General features: G+C 30.4%; 2 protein-coding genes across 5 annotated transcripts in view; one reads left to right on the top strand and one right to left on the bottom strand.

Annotated features, from left to right (window-relative positions):
* Positions 1–24,770, top strand: part of LOC148237287 (uncharacterized) — a 251,416-nt gene that overhangs the window by 164,382 nt on the left and 62,264 nt on the right. The gene's annotated exons all lie outside the window — the stretch shown is intronic.
* LOC148237288 (uncharacterized) lies at positions 18,254–19,853 on the bottom strand. The gene is made up of 2 exons (XM_088205530.1): positions 19,136–19,853; positions 18,254–19,063 (listed from the first exon to the last, which is right to left on the bottom strand). The coding sequence occupies exons 1-2, from the start codon at positions 19,735–19,737 to the stop codon at positions 18,547–18,549; spliced, it is 1,119 nt and encodes a 372-aa protein (XP_088061656.1). The 5' UTR covers positions 19,738–19,853; the 3' UTR covers positions 18,254–18,546.

Here is a 24,770-nt window from a genome sequence, read left to right as displayed (position 1 = left end):
CTTCATAACCGACCGCACTGCGAAACTCCTGCTTAAAATGCTCGCTTTTATATGTTTTATTTTATTAATCCCATGTTTGGATTCTGTTTTACATCAAACGCTTATATACATGTGAGCGTCTAGAGCTATTTATCTTAAATGTTACAAAAAAAATATTTTAATTCATCTATGTATATAGTAGGTTCCTGTTTGTTGTGAATTTAAAATTAATTAAGAATACAATATGAGCTTAAGAATAATAATAAGGCAATATATAATATTTCTAGCAGATTTAAAACAATATTTTAAAATCAGATTTTGTGCATTTTATACTATATTATTAAACTTTAATACTTATGAAAATATAATTTAAAAGTGTATGTCACTTTTTTCAAAAATGTAGTGCTAGTCTCTTTGGGTGGCTGCTGGTTACTCTCACTCTCCGACTATCTGACTCTGATCGTCTGCGTCTCCTCATCGAAGTCTTGGCTTATTTATTTTAGGGGTTAAAAGCTTTGCCTGGCCAATCGCATTGGTGCAACGATCTTCCTGCCAACCGCTGCAGTCACTTCGTATCGTAGAACAGAAAAATACGTCTACGCCTTTAGAAAGCGACGTTTGCTCGTCCAAGGTCGTATTGCATTTTTCTTTAGGTGGCTGCTGATGACTCTCACTCTCTTACTGTCTGACTCTCTGACCGTCTGCCTCTCCTCATCGGAGTCCTGACATATATATTTTAGGGGTTAAAAGCTTGCTGGCCAATCGCATTGGTGCAAAGATCTTCCTGTCAATCGCTGCAGTAGAACGGCGAAATACGTCTACGTCTTTAAAAAGCGACGTTCGCTCGTCCAAGGTCGTATTGCATTTTTTTAAAACGGTCACAGATGTGGTGATTTATGATATCCGTGACCGTTTCGTTACAAAGGAATTCTGTGCGGTCCGCAAATTCTTTACAAATGCAAAAACTTTATAAATGTTTTTGGTGACACTCATGGCTTATGACAATGACCCTTCAAAGATCAAAATAAATTGCAACCTAATTATTAGCCCACGTGCTTTTTTATCAAACGGATGCGATTAAAACCGCCGCTTTATGGCAGTCGTCACAATGACTATTACCCGCATTCTGGATCCAAAAACAATGTTTTCAGCGATAGCTATGAGTCGGAAAAATTATATATGATGGTACTCTTCTGTTTTAGATGTTCACCATTACTGTTTACATTGCAAAAATACGATAGTCAGAAAAAACTTATTTTAATCTGACATGCCAGCAAATACAATTTAGCAACTAATTAAAGTAAAAATCGCAAGCAGATGCATTTTAAAATATCACGTTAGTGTAAAACTCTTGAGAAACTAAATTATTATATAGCACTTAACAAGTTAGTAAAAAAAATGTATTTACACATAATTTACTATATTTAAAAAATATTAATAATAAAATATATTAAAGAAGTTTCACATGTGCATGCTTAAAACTGCGCCATTGAACTTTGAACTTCTATAATTCAGTTCTCGGTTAAGTTTTCTAAGTTTCCAAGAAGGGCTTATGATACACTATATATAAATACCTAAACAATATTTATAGTATTTTATTATATTATTCATGTTTACTTATTTTACTCTACATACATTTAGCACTTTAACAACTTTTTTACATTTCAATAACCATTTTATAAAAATCAGGTATATGCGCTTCATATAAAAATCGAGATAAAATCATTTTTATGTTTACTTTTATTATTAAAATTAACGTTTAACTAACGGTACTAATTCACTTATTATCACATCACAAATTTACAAAGATTTTACAGCGTTTCCGCTAATTATAATTAATGAATATTAAAAAAAAATACGCAGAATGTGTATTTTTAATCAGAGTAGCCATTACAGCACACGTTCATTGCGCTTTTAACGGCGATTCAACCTTAAAAAGCCATTGCCGTGACGACCTTTTCATGCATATATAATCATTCACAAATGGCTTTATGATATAACCTTTTTCACTCGTAATAAAATTTCCGCACCGGATACGTCCCGCGGGAGAGGTGTTTTTGCTATTATAGTATAAAATTTTAAATCCCTCCCGAAAACAACGTGCGTATTATATACGACGTGATAACATTGTAATAATTTTGGGTCACAGTTAAAAGTTGCTCGTATGGCTTAATAATTAAACCATTTTTAACCAGTTCGTTGTGTATAATATGCAATTAAGCGGTTAGGATTCACGGCTGGTAAATATAATATAATGAACAAATACGCGACCTTAATTTCAAGAATATGTTTCAGTAATTTCAATTTTTTTTCATAGCAAAATAATTTTATTTTGATCTTAAATACTCAATGTAATTATCAAAAAAAATTCTTGACGTTTTATTGTAAGAACAACAGTGTAAAAATATATCAATTACATGTTATATTAAAAATTATCGTGGAACTAACCTTTTCTGTTCTGCATTTATTATTAAACATACTCTTAATTAAGCGAAGGAATGTGATAACAGAACTTCAAAAAAAAAACGATTGATCGTATACCAAAACCGCGAAGTATATACCTCTGCATTAATTTGCACACAAAGTTGCGATGAAGCAAACATGTGAAAACTAAACTTTAAGTATTAAATAACTAATTTGGCAAATTGTGCTTGTATTTTAAACGACATCTAAAATTGTATATATATATATATCTATATATATTAAATTTATGATATACCAATAATTTTTAAAGTTATGTGTATGTAGACATATATTTTTTTTAAATGCATCACAATGTAAGGCTGCCATCTTTATGTAAGTCGCTTTTACGAATATTTTAGTTATCTAACTTGAGTCATTTACTTTCTTTCTTATTTAGTGGACAAGCAACACGGTTTTCGTCAGCGTCGTTTTACGTTCACTTATCTCTCAAAGGCGATGACATGGCAACGTTTGTCACAATTTTTGTTAAATTAAACTATGCTTTATTAGCTTTTTAATTATATTATTTTATCAATCTTTTTAGCCAATACAGATATTAGTTTATACACTGAATCAATTTAATCGAAACATATTTATATAAAACATAACAGAATATATATTTATTTATGCATAAAAGTGTATCTTAATTCCATTAAGAAAACCCGCTTCATTTTTATTTTTGCGGATTATTCCAAAAATATTTATATGCAAATTCACATCTCCGTATATTATTCCCCTGGCTGTACTCGTTTTATTACACCTAACGATCCTTAAATTGTCTCTATTTCTAGTATTGAATCTTGTTTGTCTTTATTTCTTATTAAATACTCTGGTAACATATTATTTTCTAACTTATTCGTGTATTTAATTTTCACACAATTTGTGTATTTAATTTATTAAACATATCTTATATTGTTGCATAATAAATAAAATGGGGCAATGTGATACTATTGTATTTTTTTTTATACTAAACATATTTTTCATACTTCTTTTTTTTTAATTTGTATTTACAATGTTTCTTATAATTTAATTATGTATCAACAATTAGTAATTATTATTATGATAAAAGAGGTTTTTATGCTAGTTAGACGCATTGTCTATTACGCAGTGTGGCAATAAGTATTTTTTTTATTGATATTAAGTCTTTAATTGCAACAAGTGGCTTATTTTTACATCGCTTTATCTAATTTATTTTTAATATATTATTTCTGCATATCCTTGTAACGTACTTTCCATTCACATTTTTGTATTTTATTAATAATTTTATTAAATTTATTTTTTAAATATCTCATTATTTTTTTTACCTCAATTAATTTAGGGTTTTTTATATAAATATATACAATAAAATGTTTGAGTTGTTTTTACTTTAAATTGTATTTTCTTTCTATTGATAAAAACTTAATCTAATAATGTGCTCGAGTCGCCCTTGTATTTTTGGTAACACATTGTCGTGAACCAAATATATTTGCACATTTTTCTATTTTTGCAGTATAAAATTTCTCACATTTGTTCCAATTAAAATTCCAGTTTCCAATTAAAACGGTATCCATAATTTTATCAGAACTCCATACTAAAATATTATATACTAGCACACCTGGCAGAGCGTCGCTATTGCTTTAATGTATATAAATGAAATAAATACTATTGAAGTTCGATATCATTAATGTATATAATTAAAATGACATTATAGTAACATTTATACGCCGGATATAAATATATAATGATAAGTATGTAAATAGGTATATTATTACATAAAAAAGCACCTGCCAAATAATTTATTTTTTCAATGGTAAAAATATATATCTAAATGTATTTCAATATGATATTACTGAAATGACATATTTTAAAAAATATATTCGGGACAGATTCAAGACTGTAAAAAAATATTTTTTTACAAAGCTTGTATATATATATGTATATAACTAATTATGAAAAACATCATTTTCTTATAAAATACTTCCTACATTATTCTTTTAAAATGTTTTTTTTATTGCTATGCATATATAAATAAAATTTGTATCAATATTCTCCGACATCTAAGATCCTGTCATGGCATAACGCGCATAAGCCTTAACCGAATTTCAAGAACACTCTCCAATTTCCCGAAACGTCATTCATTTATATACGCAGTTTATACTCACACATACATTCACTCAAATCCACGCGTACACACATAATATATAGAATAGTAAACACGTCGGTTTTTCCACGTTGCCCCGAATAATCGCGTGAATATTTTAAAGTCCGCTTTTCCGCCAAAAGAAATATCGTTTCGGCGTTTAATCATCCATCAAGTTCGATAGCTGGTATAAACGAACCCGAGTTTTATTCCCGATCCTACTGTGTGTGTTCAGAGACGTAGGTAGTAGGGCGGCAAGTTTAAGGGGCGATTTGTGAGTAAAAAAAATAATTAAAGAAAAACGTATTGGGGCGACGCCAACTAACCGGAAAACGCAAACTTTTCGTATAAATTGTACTATAGATTAGTCAAACGCGCCGCAAAACTTTTATTTATTATTCAAATTTAAAGCATGCTTAAATGTAAATATAATTTATAATATTTAAATTAAGAATTGTATATAAATATAAACTAAAAGTGAAAATACACAAAAAAATATAAACTTTTCACTTACAATCTGGGTTTTTTTCTACCTAAAAATACTGCTGAATGATTACTTATTAATACGTTTATATACTTTGGATAGCTCTAAATCTATTTAATTAACACATTAATATACAAACTTTAATAGCACTATTTTGAACCCTTAAAAAAAGCAAAACTTATATAATTACTAATATTACATTTAATAATTTTTTATAGTTAATAAAATAAATGTCACTGATTTACAGATTTTTTAATCTAATTTTTTACTACTTTTAAAGTAGCTGTTGATTGTGTTAGCATGGTTGTAACGCATCATAACGAAATATTTACAATAAATAAATTAAAATGTGCACATTATTAACGACAATAAAATATGTGTAATGAACAAAAATTAGATACAGCTACAGCATAAATTTAAATTTTCTAAGATATCCCAGTAAGATTTTTATTAGTATAATATATTTTCAAGGCACGCCCAGTAAGTTTTCGAAGCGTTTGACCAACGACAGCGAATTTAAATCCATTTGCTCTATATAGCCGGGGAAAGTTTCTGAACCAGACCGCCTTGCAACTGTCGGGAGAATTTGCTTAATTAAGAGTACTCGCTTGCAGGTGAAGTTGCTCTACTTCAACTTCTTTTTGACTTCCTTTTCCGATTCTTTGCCCGCACCACAAAAGGATGAGCGCCGGAAACGTTTCCGGAGCCACTAGTTTCACCCTTTGACCGACTCTGCTTAGTATGCGGAATATTCATGGGGCTTTCGTTTTCGACGCCGACGTCTGAAAAATACACCCTGGCCAATCTATGAATATTCAGAATGGAAAACGCGACGGTGTTATTCTTTTACATATTTAATGCTGGAATTTTAATATTAATAACCGAACGACGCAACGAGAACGATCCATATAAATGAAGACATAAAATATGTATAGCATGTAACATTGGATACACTTGTGTATTATGCTTTGTTTTGTAAAGATTGAGTGCTCTGATAAAGCTCCCGATAAAATAAATTTATTTATTTCCTAGAAAATATATCTAAAAGTAACCTTTTACTGGTGTTATTTTAACTGTTTCTTGGTATGTAAAATACTCACATACATATATTGTGTCTGAAAAAAATGTACTAGAAATTAAATTTAGCTAGTCGATTTTTAAATTAATTGTTTAATTAATACATTAAATCTTGCTTAATTTGAATTTTAAAAAAATTGTAAAAGTATATTTCTATAAAGCTTCTCATACTAAAATCCTTTAAAAAATCAAACATTTTACAGTTACCGAAGCTCATATTCATTATCTGGAATCATGCAGAAGAAATGGGTATTCGGAGCCAGAGCCTAAACTTAGCTTAAAAATTTCTATCGGAAAGTCTGGTTCCTAGAATCAGTTTGACATTAAGAACGAAATAGCGTAGTCCGTAGCATCTCAGACTAGTAACACTGTAGTTGCGGGTTCGAGCCTCAGCAGCGTCACTCGAATTTTTATTTATAAAAAAATGCGCTATTATTAAAAAAAGCCGGCCCCGTCTGCAGTGACATCTATTGATTATAAATTATATTACACATGAAATTTATAATTATTAATATAGATGTCACCGATTCCCAGACTTTTAGTCTGGTGGTTAATACTTATTAACCGATTGATTTACTTAGTTGGTACAGATGTATCCCGTTGTAACGCATTGGGCTTACGCCTATCAGGTTACAACAGAATATTTAATATTAAAAAAAATATTACATATTATCGTCACGATTATCATAAGCTAATTTTTAAAATATAGAAATCATTTAAATAGTGAAAGTCTTAAACCATTGCCAAATAATAAAATTTTATATTTTTTAATAAATGTTGACCTATTACTAATACCTCACATTTTGAAAAGAGTCTTATATATATATATATATATATATATATATATATATATATATATATATATATATATATATATATATATATATATATATATATATATATATATATATATATATATATATATATATATATATATATATATATATATATATATATATATATATATATATATATATATATATAATATATATATATATAATATATATATATATATATATATATATATATATATATATATATATATATATATATATATATATATATATATATATATATATATATAGAATCTACTTAGTATTAAAATAAAATTCTTAGAATAACAGTTTAATTAATTAATTATATTTGATACACAAATTATAAAGCAAATTCTTTGTTTTTGTAACCTGAATTTTTTTAATATTGTTTGATTATTCAGTATAGTTTTACAAACTTTGTATTATTATTAAGTTTTTTGTTATAACAGATAAAAGTATATTTCGCATAAATTAAACTTCATAACATTTTCAGTTACTCAAATTTATAACCAGATTTATAGATATGTTTATAAGGTCTAGAGCTAACAGTTTTGCTTAAGACTATTTTACATTAATAAAAATAAGCCCAAGTTTGCCATAAAAAAAGTAGACAGATTCTTAAAAGTGCATATTTATAAATTTCATTTAAAAATCTGAATCTTCATGACAAAATTTAACCCAGAAAAAAACTGAAACTAAAAAACATTTAAACAACCATTAAAAAAAAGTCTACTAAAACAACAAAATTGAAAATTAGAATCTTGATATTTTTTTTTAATATAAAAATATATAATTATAACCTAGTATCTATATTGTAATGCAAAGATAATTAAAAATAATTTTTAATGATTTTAATAAAGCAAAATTCAATTAACCCTTTGACTAGTGAGTTAATTTATACGCATTTGTTAGCATACACCTCTGAGTGAAAAATATCGATCATTTCAGAAGCTCTCAATATTTTTATAAAATTAATATAAAATATTTCTTGTAATGTTTATTTATTTTCTACTTTTTAATTTATCGACATTATTTTCTATAGCAATTATTTACATAAATAAAATTTAAAAAATATTTTTTACGTATAATGCTTTTTATTTTTCATTTCTTTAGTTAAATATATAACTATCTGGAGTAGGTCAAAACAGTAAAAGATCGATCGCTGTACATGTACGGCGGTCGGTAAAATTAAAAATTGTTAATAAAATAATAAAAATTAATTCTAATTAAATTATTATTACATGTATTTTATTGAATTACAAAATGTATAACATAAATTCAATAAAAAAAAACTACAAAAATTTAAAAATAGGTACAATTATATTCTATATGTATGTTTCTTTTGAAGCGGATTGATTATATTTACTAAATTGCTTTAAATTTAATCACATTTTTGGCATATCATCGAGAAAAACAAGATTTTTTAATATAAAATATTAATCTAAGCTTGCGTTAAAATAAATAAAATAATATTTAAATATTTAATAAAATAAAACTTACGTAATACGCAAAATATGAATATTAATTGAAAAAACTGATTAAACTTTATATGGATCTAATATAATTACATACCGTCTGGTGGTATAAAATACAACATACATATTTAGGACCTTAAGTTTTTAATTAAATTATGTTTTAATTAAAATGTTAATAGCAAATAAATTTTAAAAACTTTTGATTAATGTTTATCCTCACTTATATATAATATACATTTTAGTTTACTAACTACAGTGGAATTGTTACAGGTAATCTTTCAAATATGATTTTTCCACCTGAATTAAATCAACTTTCATTGTAAGTAATTTTTTATATATAAAAATATATAAGTGTTAAAACGACTATAATTTCATAACAAATACTGATATAATAAAAAATTAAAATACATTTGTAGATAAAAAAAATCACGTTATATTACCATAAAAGTTGATTATTATTATCTAAAATACCAAAAATTTTACTCTGGTAAACTTTTTTATGTTTGATCCGTGAACTACATAAAGAAATTAAAAAATTTTCATAGTTGATTTTTTCAATAATGGAAAAAAATACTTGTTTATTTTAAGAGTAATTTTTTTATAGCATAAATTAAAAACATTACTAAAAAGTTAGGCTCACTAATTTACACTTAAGGTTGTCTTTATTTGATCTTATTATTTATACGGCTTTCTATGACGCGTAGCTTATGGTATTACAGGGTGTTTATTACAAAATATTACAATATTTTAGCAAAGTTTTACTTGTTCAAACAAATTTTGTATATTAAAACATATTGATATATTTTATTTTATATATTTCAAATTATAAATTTACTAACACTAGAACAAAGTATTAGCCAACTTTTAATGTTTATCATTATATAAAATACTGCAAATTGCAAAAGTCTCATTATTTTTTATATAAATAGACCATGTATGTATTTATGCGGCAACACAATCTGTCTCACAATTTTATTTTGATTGAGCGATCGCCATAAATGCATGGCTTCTACTTCGTGCCACATACGACTTTATGGCGTCTTACTGGATTTTTTCAAACGTGAACTTTATGTGTTTTTTACTCTCGCGTTTACTGCGACAGACTCGTATAATACAGATAAATCGATGCCGTATTCGATACGTACTACGTGTACGTAATGTTTTATACCCGAACCGATGGACGAAAAGCTTTTGTGGATATACACAGTAATGCGTTTGACAATTTAGCGCTTGTTTTATTTTTTCTGTTTTGCTTGCGAAACTGTAATCGTAAACATAAATCACGTTAAAATGACAAATTTCGGTTTAAACCTAAAATAACACATACAGAGTAGAATGCAAAGGTTACACATTTTTTTATTTCGCCTACGAAACATAACAAATATTAGGTAATCCCGAAATGAATGTCGTTTTTTTAATGAATTAAAAAAACATTTTTAATTTTATCGACTCAAAAATATTTTTTTTCTAAAGATTCTCACATTTATTCCATTATCATATACTATTGCAGGCTCTCACATTGTCTGCATTTTAATATTTTGTTCTGTCTAAAAATTGTTGCATCGATTAAAATAAATGATAATCGGAATAAGCAAGGTCTGGAGAATAAGATGGATGAGATAAAACATTCCAATCAAATTATTTTATTTTATCGAGAGTCAATTTCGCCACATGGAGACAATGTCATGTTGTAGAAGTATTCAACTTATGTTTGTATCGATCCAGCTGCTTACAAAGGTAGCATGATATTATATTTTGTCTGGGCTTAAGAGTTTCGTAATGCACAATTCCATTACAAACCCACCATAGCTTTTTAAAATGAGCCAAGGCTTCCAGTTTTGCTACTTGACTTTTGGATAACATCTCTCTTCTACGACGGTTGTTGTTATAAAACACCTATTCCTCATTTCTGGCTATCAAATGGTCGAGAAAAGGCGACCAGCTTCTTGTGTGCCGACTTATTTTCTTTGCTCAATTTGTGTAGAACCGATACGCATTGTCTCCAAGCCTTCCCAATTTTTTTTATTGTGCTATGCGCTGTTGAATATAACACTTTAGTTTCTCAGTATTGAATAGAATTTGCCTTTATTTCTGCAGGCATCATCATCTATCTTTGCTGATCTCCCACATATATAGTCTTGCTATTGTTTTTTCTTGTTCGATTTTTTTAATCATCATTGAAATTTACAGATAAATAATTTACACATAATTCAAAAATGACCGTATCTACAATTTTTTTTATTTTAAGAAATTCATATTATATAACATGCAATTTTGTATAAATTGTGCATTTCATAAAAAAATCTGCCATCGTAAATTTTAGATCCCATTTTTTTTTAATATCGGAATATATATTCCAAATGTTCACCAACACAAATATAACGAAATACTTTCTCTGGTTTCAACGGCCAAAGCACGTTTGACTGTTAAAACTTCAATTTAGTAAAAACGACATTTATTTCGGGGCTATATAATAAATTGCTTTTATCGTACTTTGAATGAAATCTGATATCGCTTTTAACGAATAAGTAATTACGCTAAATTGTTGTTTTGTGAATATGTTTTGTTATGATGCAAATATACGGTCGAAATAGTGTGGACCATAAGCAACGTTCCCTCTAATTTTTCTATTGTGTGTGCGGATCATCGATGCATCTGTGCAGTGGCGGTGCGATAAATTTACACCCCCCCCCCTCCCCCCCCCATAAATACATACAATTTTTCATTAAAATGTATATTTATTAGTCACAGTGATTTTATATAATAACAACACTAACAAAGATAATTTTTGAAATAAATAAAAAAGAAAAAAAAATATTCGTTGATATAATATAATAAATACTAAACTTTTAGAATTTTCTTTTTATTTATATTGAATCTATATATATGTATGTTGTGTTTTTTTTTCAAAATAAACATTTATAAAAATGTAGTTTTTTCACTTTTATTCAAAATTATTCTTATTAAATTTTCAACTACGTAAAAAAATCTTTCTCCGAATTTTGTCGATTTCTATTGTACCTACTTTTTTAAACGGAATAAATATACTAATGGACCGACCCTAGGAGATTCAATGCTCCAAAGCAAAAACACTAGAAAGTAGGTAATTAATTTTATGAAAATTGCATAATATTCTGACCCAATCGCTTGGCACTATATCACATTGGGGTTCAGCCAGTCAACCAATTTGTTGCACAATTTAGAACACAATATATATTTTATGAATTAGTGTATTGAAAAGATTATATTATTATTACAAGTGTTTATTATTAATATTATTATTAGTGTATTGAAAATATTATATTATTATACAATGAACATATAAATTATTTATTATTTTTTTTCAATAATTATTTTTTCTCTCTTCTGTCCGTTCTATCGACCCAATATTTATAAACCACATTTAAATCAACATTTTCCCCGGATGAAATGTATGACTTTATTCGTAGTAAACATTCTAAATGTTCTACTTCCATTCTGTTTCTTGATCTTGATTTAATTGCATTCATTAAACTAAATCCTCGTTCACATTCAGCGCTTGATGCCTGAAAGGTTCCACAAATATCTAGTAAAACTGATATACAATCAAATTGATCTGAATCACTATGTTGCAAAGGTTAATAAATCGGCAAATGTTTGAATCGAACCAGTCTTCACTTTCTCGGCAACTATAAATTTAAGATTACAATATTGTTTATGCATATTTTCGATTGTATCTTTGTCAGTAATTTGTAATAATTGAGTATATTTAAATATAAGTCTGTCTAATTGATCCTTTCCGTATTCAAACTCTTTAGCTCTTCCTATTGCGGCCTGATCGAAAGCACGCCACTCCAATAATTCTTCTTCTGGAAATCGCATTTCTAGATGATCACAGAGCAATTGGATGAATCTCAAAATCGCGGTTAAATTTATATCGCTGCTATTTAATGATAATATATTTTTCACATCTTTGCTCCAATGAACTACTTCACTTAAATATTGAGCTCTTAGTTGATTAATTTTAGCTTTTGCAAATTGGCCTCTATACTTGTTATATTGCTCCTTTGAAAATATTTGCACATTGATGATAGTTCACCCAAAACATCGTTCAAAATCATTATCGAGACGTGAATTTGAGGATCTTTCAGCATTTTCAAGCAATATTTGTTGATTGGGTCATTATACTTGTCCACTTGTTCTGTGCAATAATCTATTAAGACATTATAATTACGCACAAAAGCGCTAACTGCGAAATGCCTCGATAGCCACCTAACTTCATTAATTGGTCGAAATGAAACAACATTACTTTCCATAAATTTAGATAATTCTTCAAATTGGCCTTTTTTAACAGATGACCTGCTGAACATTGTATAGGTTGTTTTTAATAAAGTTTCAATATCCTGCATTATTGAAACTTGTTTCCAGGCATCATCGATTCCTAAATCCTCTCTGTGAGCTACGCAATGCTGTTCTGTTAAGTGGTTTATTTCCCGCTTCAACATAGCTGCTACTCCATTCTTTTTTCCAAGCATTACTGCAGCTCCGTCTGATGTAAACATAACCATATTTTGTATATTTATTTCATTGTCACTATAAAATTTCTTTAGGGCTGAAAAAATGCTATTGCTATCACAAGAACACAATTTTATTATTCCCGCAAAAATAGTCTTGTAATTCATCCCATATCGATATTTGACGTACAAAATTAGTATTTTTTGTACAGATATATCCGTACTTTCATCAACAATTAATGTATGAAACCGAGACTTTCGAAATTTGTCAAAATATTCCTTTTTAATGACTGCATTAATGCATTCGACAAATTCAAACCCATAATTTTTACTTCGCCAGCTTTCGGGAATATCTGTGTATTTAGATACATGATTATGAATGTCTTGTACAGAGCACATAGAAGCGTTTATTTTTATTGCCAAAAGAACATTATCGATTAAAACTTTGACTAGATCGCAACTAGATTTTTTGCGCTCAGTGATCTCAATCCTATTCTTCCGTTCTTCAGGTGTTTCAGTCATTATTTTCAAAAGTCCACCTGTTTTCAAATTGTTCAATTTTGTAATAGCATCCCGGTGTGCTTTATGACTTAGATGTCTTTTTACAAGAAACAGCCTCCATTCAGTCCACTTCTTTCCAGACGTGAATTCTCCTGGCATATTGGCTTCGGAACATATGATGCATTTGACACAATCATACGTCTCGGAATAAACAAATATTTCACCAATTCTTACTTTTTGTAAATGCATTGAAAATGGCATTTTTGTTTCGACGATTTCAGAGAGCCATTCCAGTTTAAATTTATCGTAGGATTTCTTCTTAATGGTCGTATTAGAAATATCACATCCACTCCTTTTCGACATTTTAAGGGGATAAGTTTTATATAATTAATAGGTAAAATTGTACTGTAACTAATTTTTCACTTGAATTGTTTGTTACGTAAACTGAACACACCTGTTGTTGTTTATTACAAAAGTTGATTATTAGTTTTGTATTATTTATAATTTAAGTAAAAAAATCACTACTTTTTAGCACGGACACTTTTACCGTTTAATTAAAAAAATATTAAAAGAATTGCGTTGTTTTCACAATAAGGACTGCTATGAGACTGAACTCATTACCGAGTGTAATGTTTCTTGCAAGTTGAAGCATGTCAAAGACTATGAAATGTAGAGGACCTAAACACTAAAATACGATCTTCTTTTCCTATACTTTGGCATGCGATAGAACGGGATGGAATAGTGATCCCGCTCGACTTAAAATTTTGCTTGACCCTCGCAATCCTTCTGAGAAATGATTCGACTCATTTCTCCGAAAGCGTGCGAAAGAATTGTGCCTGTATTGTTTCATGCATTCGAACAAAACTAAAATCTGGCAAAGGAAACTTTCTTTTATAATATTGACTGTGCGGAGGGTAAAACATGTGTGCGGAGACATTTCAGTAGGTGTGCGCGCGCACACGCGCACACCTTACAGGGAACATTGACCATAAGGTCTATACTAATAACCCAGAGGCCACAAGTTCGAGTCACAATAACAAACTCAATGCTTTATATATAAAATACTTACTGCTACTTATTATTCACCAGTCTGTTGAATAAAACATATTGTATGTATTTATTATGTCTGAATGACTTGAGCTTACGCTTGGTCTCATTAAAACGGAATATTAAAAAATAAAAATATATTGGCATCTATTAAATCAGTAGATTTTAACACTAAAACATATATATTCATATATGTATATGAACACTTTACTTAACATAATCAGATATATTAATTTAAAATTTGCCAAAAACTCATATTAAAATCTCTAGAAAATAATAAGAGCAAAATTTTATAAAAAATAATTTAGTATTCGTTTTTAAAATTTATATTAGGCATACTATTTTTTAAAGATTTATATAACAATACGTAATATCAGGGAAAACATACATTAACTTGCAATATAAACAGTAACTAAATTATTATTCAGTCTTGTTAAAACATTTTTTAACATCAATAATTTGTCATTTTTACTATTGTGCTTTAATTCCTTACATTTCACTACTTATATATAAAGATTTTATTTGTGATTGACTCTCTAAAAACAACATAAAGCATCTTTTTATTATTAATACCTTAAAAAGTTTCGCGCAGCTGCTTACTTTTTTGTCATGTTAATCATTATAGAATGACTAATTAACATTACTTTTACAAATATATAAAACCTTGTTTACTTATACGCACAAGTATTATATATATATATAAATAAATAGTAAAATAATTTGTTAATAATAATTTAGCCTAATTAATTATTAAATAAATTAGCTAAGATCAATTTTTCTTTCAACTATGCAAAAGCTCGAGTGAGCAACCTTGCTCAATCGCTGGAGCAAGCCTCGCGATACACATTGAGGTTTAAATATTTGTATTACAAAATCAGGTTTTTTGAACGCGTGTATTAGTTTTTGCAAAATAAATATAAAAATAGTTTATTATTTTTGCTTTATTGTGCAATTTATATCACTAGATATTTTAATGCTTTAGTTTGCTAGAAAATTTTCTATTTAATTTTTTGCTTCAAAAGTCATTTTACTTTAATTGCTGTTATTTTAATTTCACATGTAATGAAAATTGATTTTATTTATATAAAAAAAATTGTAATTTTTTTTTTTTTTTTTTAACGCGTTTATTTCAGAAATATTCATGGGTACAATAGTATACAGACATGTTAAATACACAATACTGGTTTATAACCATTTCCATTGTTTACAATTAAAAAATTAAAAAATAATAATAATAAGTTATCCCTAAGTGTAATAAATTAAAGATTTAAGGAAAAACACATAAAACCTTTTACAAAAAAAAAAAAAAAAAAATATTTTTCAAAATATACATACATTTATAAAATATAACACATACATAATTAAAAATACAATAAATCAGTGAACTAAAGCTGTTATTGTTTGCATTTGAATGTTCTAGAGCAAGATGTGCTTTGGCATTTTGTGTACATATTTAAATTTAAGTCCTTTTTTGTCGTAGTTACCGATACTGGATATTAGTGGGTTAGTATGTTCTCGCGAAATGTTTTTATAATATTTATCCGTGTGATAATAGCAATGTTCTTTTATTGTTGGAATTCTATATTTTTTATGTAACTTTTTAAGATTCGTATAAAATGGGGTGTTATATATTATTTTTATTGCTTTATTTTGAATTACTTGTAATTTATCAAAGTTAGTTTTACTCGTATTGCTCCATACCGGGCAAGCATATGTTAAGACTGGTCTAATTAACTGTTTATAGAGAAGAATTTTATTTTTGATTGTTAGCGCGCTTTTTCTATTAAATATTGGTCGAAGAGCAGCGATAGCGGTTAGCCCTTTCGATCGGAGTTCTTTTAAGTGTTGGTTAAATTTAAGCTTGGAGTCCAGGTGGATGCCTAGGTATTTAACGCTCTTTCTCCATGCTATGAGAGTGCCTTCCTCACTTTTAAGGGGTGGGGGTAAAGGTTGTCGACGGGTTGTAAAAATTATGGCTTCTGTTTTGTTTTCGTTTATTTTAATTTTCCATTTTTTAAAGTAAGTATTTAAGTTTTTCAGGGATTTTTGTAATCTAATTGAAATTTGTTTAAGACCGTGGGAACTGGTTAGTATGGCTGTATCGTCAGCATACATGGAGAGGTGGGTGTTTTTTAGGATGGGAATGTCGTTTGTATACAATATGAATAGAAACGGCCCGAGCAAACTTCCCTGTGGTACTCCAGCTGGTATTTTACGCGGAGACGATATTTCATTATTTAGTGAAACAACATAGCTTCTGTCTTTCAGGTATGAGCGGATAATGTGGAGAAGATAGCCAGGGGCTTCATACTTGGACAACTTGTATATAAGTCCATCATGCCACACAGTATCGAACGCTTTTTCCACATCTACCATAATTAAGCCTGTGCTTTTTTTCATGTTAAAGTTGGCAGATATGTGCTCAGACAGTCTGTTAAGTTGGTGAGTGGTTGAGTGCTTTTCGCGAAAACCGAACTGTTCATTTATTAGTTTTTTATTAAGTGATTCTTTAAGCCTTATTAATATTATTTTTTCGAAGATTTTACTAATTGATGAAAGTAAGCTTATCGGGCGATAATTAATTGGAATAGTCGGGTCTTTACCAGGTTTTTTAATGGGATGAATTTTTGCTGTTTTCCAAATAGCGGGGAAATACCCTAAAGATAGGCATGCATTAAAAATGTTTGATAAGAATTGAAAGCACTTAAATGGGAGTTGCTTAATGAGAATATTATTTAATCTATCGAGTCCAGGACTTTTTTGGTTTTTAAGCTGTTTGACGATATTTAAAATTTCTAAAGGAGTAACATTGTTAATTAAATTTATATCTAAATCTGATTTTTCAATTTTTTGAATTGCACTCTTAACTCTTCTTTCTGTGTTTGTGTGACTGAGGTCATGTGTGAGCACAAATGATGTGGCAAAAGCGTTCGCCAACAAGTCCGCTTTTTCCTGGCAAGTATTGGCAACGCTGTTTCCAGTTTTTAATGGGGGAATTTCCGAACGTTTATTTTTAATCGATTTCGTTATTTTCCAAAGGGAATTATCCGCGGGGTGCAATTTTTGAAGTTTACGCGTCCAGTTGTCGTTTTTTAATTTTTGGATTTTAACGCGAATTAAGTGGGTTACTTTATTTATTATTGTTTTTAGGTGCGGTTTTTTAGTTTTTTGCCACATTTTTCGTATTTTGTTTTTAAATTTAATAAATTCTAGAATTTCCGGTGTAGGTACAATTTTATTTAACATGTATTTACGCGTAGGGACAAAGGCAATTTTTGCCTGCTCTATTACGGATAAAAGGTTATTTATATCGTCGTCTATTATTTTAGTTTCTGAAATTTTATAGTTTTCGCGCATTAACGGAATGCGTCTTTCAATATTATTTTTAAAACCTTTCCAATCAGCTTTTGCATAATCAAATGAGATCTCAGAGACTATCTCGACTTCACCCTCCAGAGTAAAAAACACTGGGAGGTGATCCGAAGACAGAGCCTGGATACAGTGCATTTTGGATATTCGAAAGTTACCCTTGACCAATGCGATGTCAAGAGTTGACGGCGTCATGTTATTGGTCGGGTGATGCGTTGGTGAGTTTGGAAAGTATACTACTGTATCGGTATTATTTAAGTAATTAAAAACTGTCGTTCCGGATCGATTCGAGCCAGAGCAACTCCAATGCGAGTGCCTGGCATTGAAGTCTCCAGTTAGTATAACTGAATTCTCCTGTCCAAACACAGCATCGAGGTCACTCCGAAGCAACTCATCTCCGGGAGAATTATACCCGGCGGCAATCGTTATTATTTTATTTTTATTTTTAATTTGTATTGCGACGGTTTCTAGGTTAATAGTGTTAGGGCAAATTCGCGCGTGCTTAATAGATTTTTTAACAAATATCGCGACACCTCCACCTGGCCTTGAGAGTCGGTCCCTCCGGAGGCAGGTAAAGTCCGGTATGTAAACGTTTATGTGAGGTTTAAGGAAAGTTTCGGTAACTACGACAATGTCAATATTGTACTCACTGATTAACAGCTCCAGCTCACCGATTTTGTTTCGGATTCCACGGGAATTCCACGTCAATATATTGATGTCCAGCTTAGAAGAGGACATCAAGATATTCAACCATCATGATGGCGATTTCCATTTTGCTGGCGCACCTGCCGGCCTTCACCCTAATCTCCTGGAGCACCATCAGCATCTTACGGAGATCCGATGTGGACATGGGTTCAGCAGTGGTTTCTTCGGAATTCTTGGTTGGCGGCCTCAGTGGCGTTTTGCTTCGTGCGAACTTTGGGGCGACGGATGGTTTTTCAAGCGCTGGTTTTACTGGCCGTAAAGCAGGAAACTGATCCTGCTCCAGGGTAAACGAAGGTTTAGGCGTGGCAGGTATCGCAGTCGCTGGTCTCTGCTGACGTTTCTTTGTCAGCTGGAGGTACTCTACCCGCCGTGGGCAGTCCTTGAAGTTGGCTGGGTGATCTGCTCCACATCCAGTGCATTTGGCCGGTGTCTCGCGGTCCTTTTTGGCACAATCCATCGTGGCGTGGTTGCCCGTGCATTTGACGCATCTCGGAGGTCGTTGGCAATTCTTCGCTGCGTGTCCGTAGTTCTGGCACCTAAAACATTGAGTAAGATGTCCGGTGTTACGCCTATACTTATCAAGTATGACCTTAGTGAAGCAAACGTACCGGATGCTTCTTATGTTTGTAGTGGTGGTGTCCGAGGTAAATTGGACGAGGTAGAGCCGAGAGCTGCCTGGAGTCTCAGATTTTGTTTTCATTGTCGTCACCTTGACGACACTTAATCCTTGCCGCTCGAGGTCAGCGGCGATGTCTTCGATGGGGATCTCTGGGAGCCCTTTTAAGACAGATTTGACCGTTTTGTCTTGATCGGTGGTGAAGGTATGGAAGGCGCGTTGGCCCTTTAGCCCCTCCATTAGTAGGGCTCGAAGTTCGAGAGATGCACAGCTCACGGCCGCATTACCCCTTCCGGTGTAACGCAACGTGAATTGCGGTGACTTGATGATCGACTTGATCAAGTCGATCGTTTGCAAGTGTGTGCCTGATACTTCTACAATAACAGGCGGGATTCTCAGCCGCTTGTTGTTTATCACTTCCGGGAGCTTATCGAACCGGTTCTGGCTCAAAGTGACAGTGTTTTTCCCTTCTGTTGATGGCCGAGCTGTTTTTTTCGGCAACTGCCATTCCTGATCCAATGTTGTTGTTGACGCCGAAGGAGCGTTAAGGAACGCCTTCATTGTTCCGATGGTCCGTTTTCGCGCCTTCTTCATGGCGCCAATCCTGTGTCCAATTGCAGTGGGCGTGGTTGAGATGATAGGAGTCTTGACTTTGTACGGCAGCGGAGCGGCGCGTGGAAGCGTGCGTCCGCGGCAACAGCACAGAGCGAAGTGAAAAAAAAAAAAAAAAAAAAAAATTTTTTGTAATGATATCGATTATTATCTTTATAGATAATCAAATCGCTCAAATTTCTCAATAAATAATATTTTTTAGTTTAATAAAAGATTAACATGTAGCAAAAAACATTCGTTTTTAAATTCCTGTGCCCTTAGCAACATTCTAGTAAAATAGGCATCTTACTGCCATTTTGCTGCCACACTGAAAATTATGAAAAATGGCTCACTTTTTTTGAGAGTGATTTTTCAGGAAAAAAAATTATTTTGCTTCATGTATTTTTTTACTATATATTTTTTAAAAGCTATTTTTTAGAACAATAATTAAAAATATAATAATGCATTAGTTAAAATAGTAAATAAATTACTGGCCCATTCTTTACAATTATTTAGATTTTATACTAAAAAATACAAATATTCGTTGAAACCAAATATATATAGGAGTTCTTAATCGACGTATAAAAAAAGTATGTAATAAAATTGTAGTTGCAAATATTTTATTTTTACTTTCTTAATAATAATTGTAAAATTATTTCAATAATTTTTAATAGTAATTTAATGTGTTTTAATGTCACTTTAAATAATAGAATTTTTTTGATTTGCTTTTTTGCTTCGAATATATATAATTTATATTTATATGTTAAGCCTTTAACATAACAATAAATTAAAGTATGACATAAATTAATTTAAAATATATATCAATGCTTTTCTCATTGCCAATTTAATGTAACAATTACAAAAACAGAGCTTTCAAAACATTTAATTATACTGGCAGATGAAACTCATTTAAAAAAATAAACAATTCTTAGAGCTTATACTTAATTCATAGTTTAGGCGATAAATAAAATGGGCATAAATATATAATATTCCATATCATACAGTCAGTTAGGACGCTGATATTAAAAAATAATAATGTCGGATCTAAGAGTATATTAACAAAAGTAGAATGTTGAACTTCTTAGCCTTTAACGACAGACTTTGAGCTTGAAAGCTGAGAGGAGTCGCCGATTTTTATTAAGGACTTTAAACACTCCTTGAAACTTTTATACACAGGATTTATAAATGACATAAAAAAATCAATAAAATTGCCAGCATCGAATCGTTTTATCAAAACCGGCTTATTTATAACAATAAGACTATTTGATAAATCAGAATTGTGTGATTATCGATCATGAATCTCGTTTCTTTTTTGCTTTATACGCCACGCCTTTCATTCTCAAGTATTTTTTTTTTCAAAGACAGCTTATGTCATGGTAAATTTAATATCGCAATATTTATATGCATTTTGCTTAAAATTCAGATACAGAAAAATTTAATGTTTTGAACTAGTTCAAAACATAATTTTCATTAAACAATGTTTCTTATTTTTAGCTCCTGGTTATTCAAAGCGCAAATTGTGTATCTTCAAAAGATTTAATTTATTTTTTTATTATAAAAGCGCAATTACATATTTTTATCATTCTTTATGTACTTATGAATATGTAATGATGTCACTGATTAACAAAATGTATAACAAATTGTGAATCTAAAGATTTAGGCACTGTCTCGTTTATTTATTTTTAAATATAGGCATTATATATAATAATACAGTTGGTAGACCAGCTTTCAGTAGACCAGCGACTCGATTTCGTATCACATTTGTTATTTCTTTGACTTTTTTATTAAAAATATAGGCATTATTATTTGAAAGGTTTACTTAAATAGCCTCATTATGGTCTTTACATAGAAAAATATTTACATGTTTAGCTCCTTTGATACTAAAATTATACTGATTTTAATTAAGCAGTTATTTGCTTACTTCTTCGGTTGTGGCTAAACCAATATTGAGTAAGTTAATAGTTGCTCAAGCGAATAGCTTGCTCGTTGTGGAGTAATGCAGGGAACCGATCCGCTGCTCTTTTTCATCCTTATTAATGTCACACTTATTTGAATATTTACACAGATATGGAATCGTTAAAATACAAACAAGCTTAGTCTTTGGGAATATTGTCATTTAACAAATGGCTAGCTTTTTGTATTTCCAAGCGTCACATTGCTACATTTTTCAGATCTACTAGCCCAATGAAAGTGTTTAAATATATTTTTAGACGAATAGCAATAGATATTTAGTTTGGTTAAATTCGTTATGCACTTTAATAATTTACCGTTCTCAAATATGGCTTCATTGTCTAGAATATTGGCAAAGCGAAATATTCTTTATTTTTTGCGTGATGTTTTTACAGTTAATGTGGAAGTTTTTCATATAGATTTTTTTTGTAGATATGTGCATTGACAAAGTATGCGATTAGGTGTCGATAATGGTAACGTTTATATATGATTTTTTTAATACATATTTAAAATTGTTTAAAACACATATCCCGAGATTTCAAGTCAGAAAATTTACTATGAATAAGTTATGACTAGGGAAAAATTTAAGGATTGAATCTTGAATCCATCCTGTATATATTTAGTCAACTGATGGAAATCAGTAATATTTTATTCCTCTCTCACAAAAACCATAAAAAATCAGTTATGCGTGGGTGGAATACGGATATACAGTTGAATTTACGACTACACCGCCGAACGTGTATACACATGTCCCAACCACGATTTCCACTAAAAGATATAAATCATAAAGCGACGTCGTACCCGATCAAACAATAGCTCCTTCGGATGGACGAAACTTATTTATCATGTGCACGTCTCGAGAGGATACGGATAGAAACCGAGTTGAAACTAGACAGGGGGGGTGTTCCGGGAGGCGAGACAGGGCAGGAGAAGGGTTATAAGACAGCAGCTATGCGCGAAACTGCTTTCAAAAGCAATGGACAATTTATTCAAAATTAAGTTCAAGTCAAATAATACTTTGTAGAATTTGTCTGCTCCGTATCCGAAGATTCAGTGCGAAACATAGAGGTGGCGGTATCAAGGAATGACTTCCGGCAATTTGGGAACTTTATACTTTCGGCTCATGTAGAAGTTGCTGCTCACATTATTTACGCCGTGAGTAATTCAATTATTTTCATATGAATAAGCTCGCAATGAACGCTCTCTTCTTAGTCCTCTTCGACCACCAACCCTCGCGTTACACCCAACCCACGAAAATCCAACCCCCCTGCGACATTGTGTTCGTCTTCACTCACTTGTGTAACCGCCGCCGCAGATGAACGCGCGAAATGTAATTAATTTAAATTAACAAGATCGAGAATCGCGTCAACGTTGTGGATGCTGCTACACGCGCTGTTTATGAAACATACGTCATGTTTTTGTGAAAAGCGGAAGTTGTGTTTATGGGTTGGTTTTGAGCATTAGAGTTTCTATTAGTAATGAGAAAATATTTCTGTACTCTCAATACATGCAAGGATAGTTAAAATTAAAACGATAATTAATTAATAATAATTGTCGCGTAGTATAATTAACCCGGTGCGATCTTGATGCTGTGTTTAGTCTTGGAAAATCTGTGATAAAATTGGTGAATTAATGTTTAACTATTTATACGACATGGTCACTACTTGTAAGAAAACTTGCTTGTGATATAATACACCGTTTCACACCAACATTAAAAAACTACATATCAGATATTAAACCCCTACAATTAAAGAAAATTGCTTTTATTAAAACGAAAGTTATATTAAGGTATCTTGCGAGTCCATTAGGTGATTACGGCAAAACAAAACTTTAATTCATATACAAACATAAATTGCCTAAGCACATATTACTTTAATGCAGTATACCCTATTATAAAGTCATTAGTTTTAGGTCTACAGATTTAGGTTTATAATTATATTACTTCTGTATGTGTTTTATAATTCATACAAGTATTTTTTTATATTTTTAAATATGTATAATATTTTCTATATTTTTCCTTAAATTTAATAAGAGCTACAGGAAATTTGTTATTATTATTTTAATACATTAAAAAAATGTTTAGAAACTAGTATAATGCATTAAATATGTCTGTAAACTGTTTGATATATATGTTTTTAAATGAACTTAAAAAAATAAAAAAAACATATTTGCACTAAATTGACTTAAAACAGTATACAAAATTACAATATATTTTGTCAGTCTAATTATTTTATTTATCTCATTTTAAATATTGACTTAGTTAAATATAAAACTACCGTTGATTAACTGCGTTAGTTCAATCTAGCCACTACGTACGCTAATTCGGACGCCAGTCTAATTAGTGGCATCATATCGGACACTGTAGCTTAATCTGCGGCCGCATGCAACTAATCCCGTCTGTTAATTGGGTGACAGCGGGGGCTCTTGATGCTTCCAAACCCTCAACAGCCGGCGACACATGTCGCGGTCGTCCGCGAAACAGACAAGCGCCAAATTGATTCCTGATCGCCCTGGGGTCCGTGACGACCCCTGTGTCATTTTCAAAGCCGCCACCGGACCGGGACAGAGTTAAAAGGATTTATTCTATTTAGGCTAAAACCTTAAAGAGATGTCTGTTGCATGAGTCCATGTAATTGAGTGGTAGTTAATTTTTATGTAAAACTAGAACTTTACGAACTATTTTTCATTTGATATTTGAACTTGAAAAATGCAAAACAAAGACAAAAATAAATTATGTAGATTTTATTAACAAATAAAATAATTTTAAGTGAGGACTAGAGACGATTGAGAGAATGCATATATGTAGAATCTGCTCTCTCAATTTTCTGTGAAGCGCTATATTGTGCGTTCGACCAGTGTTTTATTTGAAAACGCCCTCAAATGTTTGATGTGGCGTAAACGGATCAAGACATCTGCCTGCTCTCGCTGAATTTTGGTTACCAAGAGTGATTTGATGATTTCATGTCATTGCAATTATTACAAAAGTTGCCAAAATCAAATTACCAATAATCTAAGAGCGTTTTAAAATTTTGTTAACACTAAGCGTGCTGCTTATTCAAAACCGAAAGGTATTTTTTTCCGAGCAA

This window comes from Plectrocnemia conspersa, unplaced genomic scaffold, assembly GCF_051122295.1.
Source record: "Plectrocnemia conspersa isolate PC_06_02 unplaced genomic scaffold, ASM5112229v1 ptg000002l, whole genome shotgun sequence".
Taxonomy (NCBI): Eukaryota; Metazoa; Arthropoda; class Insecta; order Trichoptera; family Polycentropodidae; genus Plectrocnemia; species Plectrocnemia conspersa.
The sequence above is the reverse complement of the archived record's forward strand: the minus strand, read 5'-3'. Positions and strand labels throughout refer to the sequence as shown.

Bases quoted from the DNA above. Each gene is read 5' to 3' on its own strand.
- LOC148237288 (XM_088205530.1), bottom strand. From the start codon at position 19,737: ATGAAGAAGGCGCGAAAACGGACCATCGGAACAATGAAGGCGTTCCTT. The intron at 19,064-19,135 runs GTACGTTTGCTT...TCAATGTTTTAG, and splicing joins ACAAACATAAGAAGCATCCG to GTGCCAGAACTACGGACACG.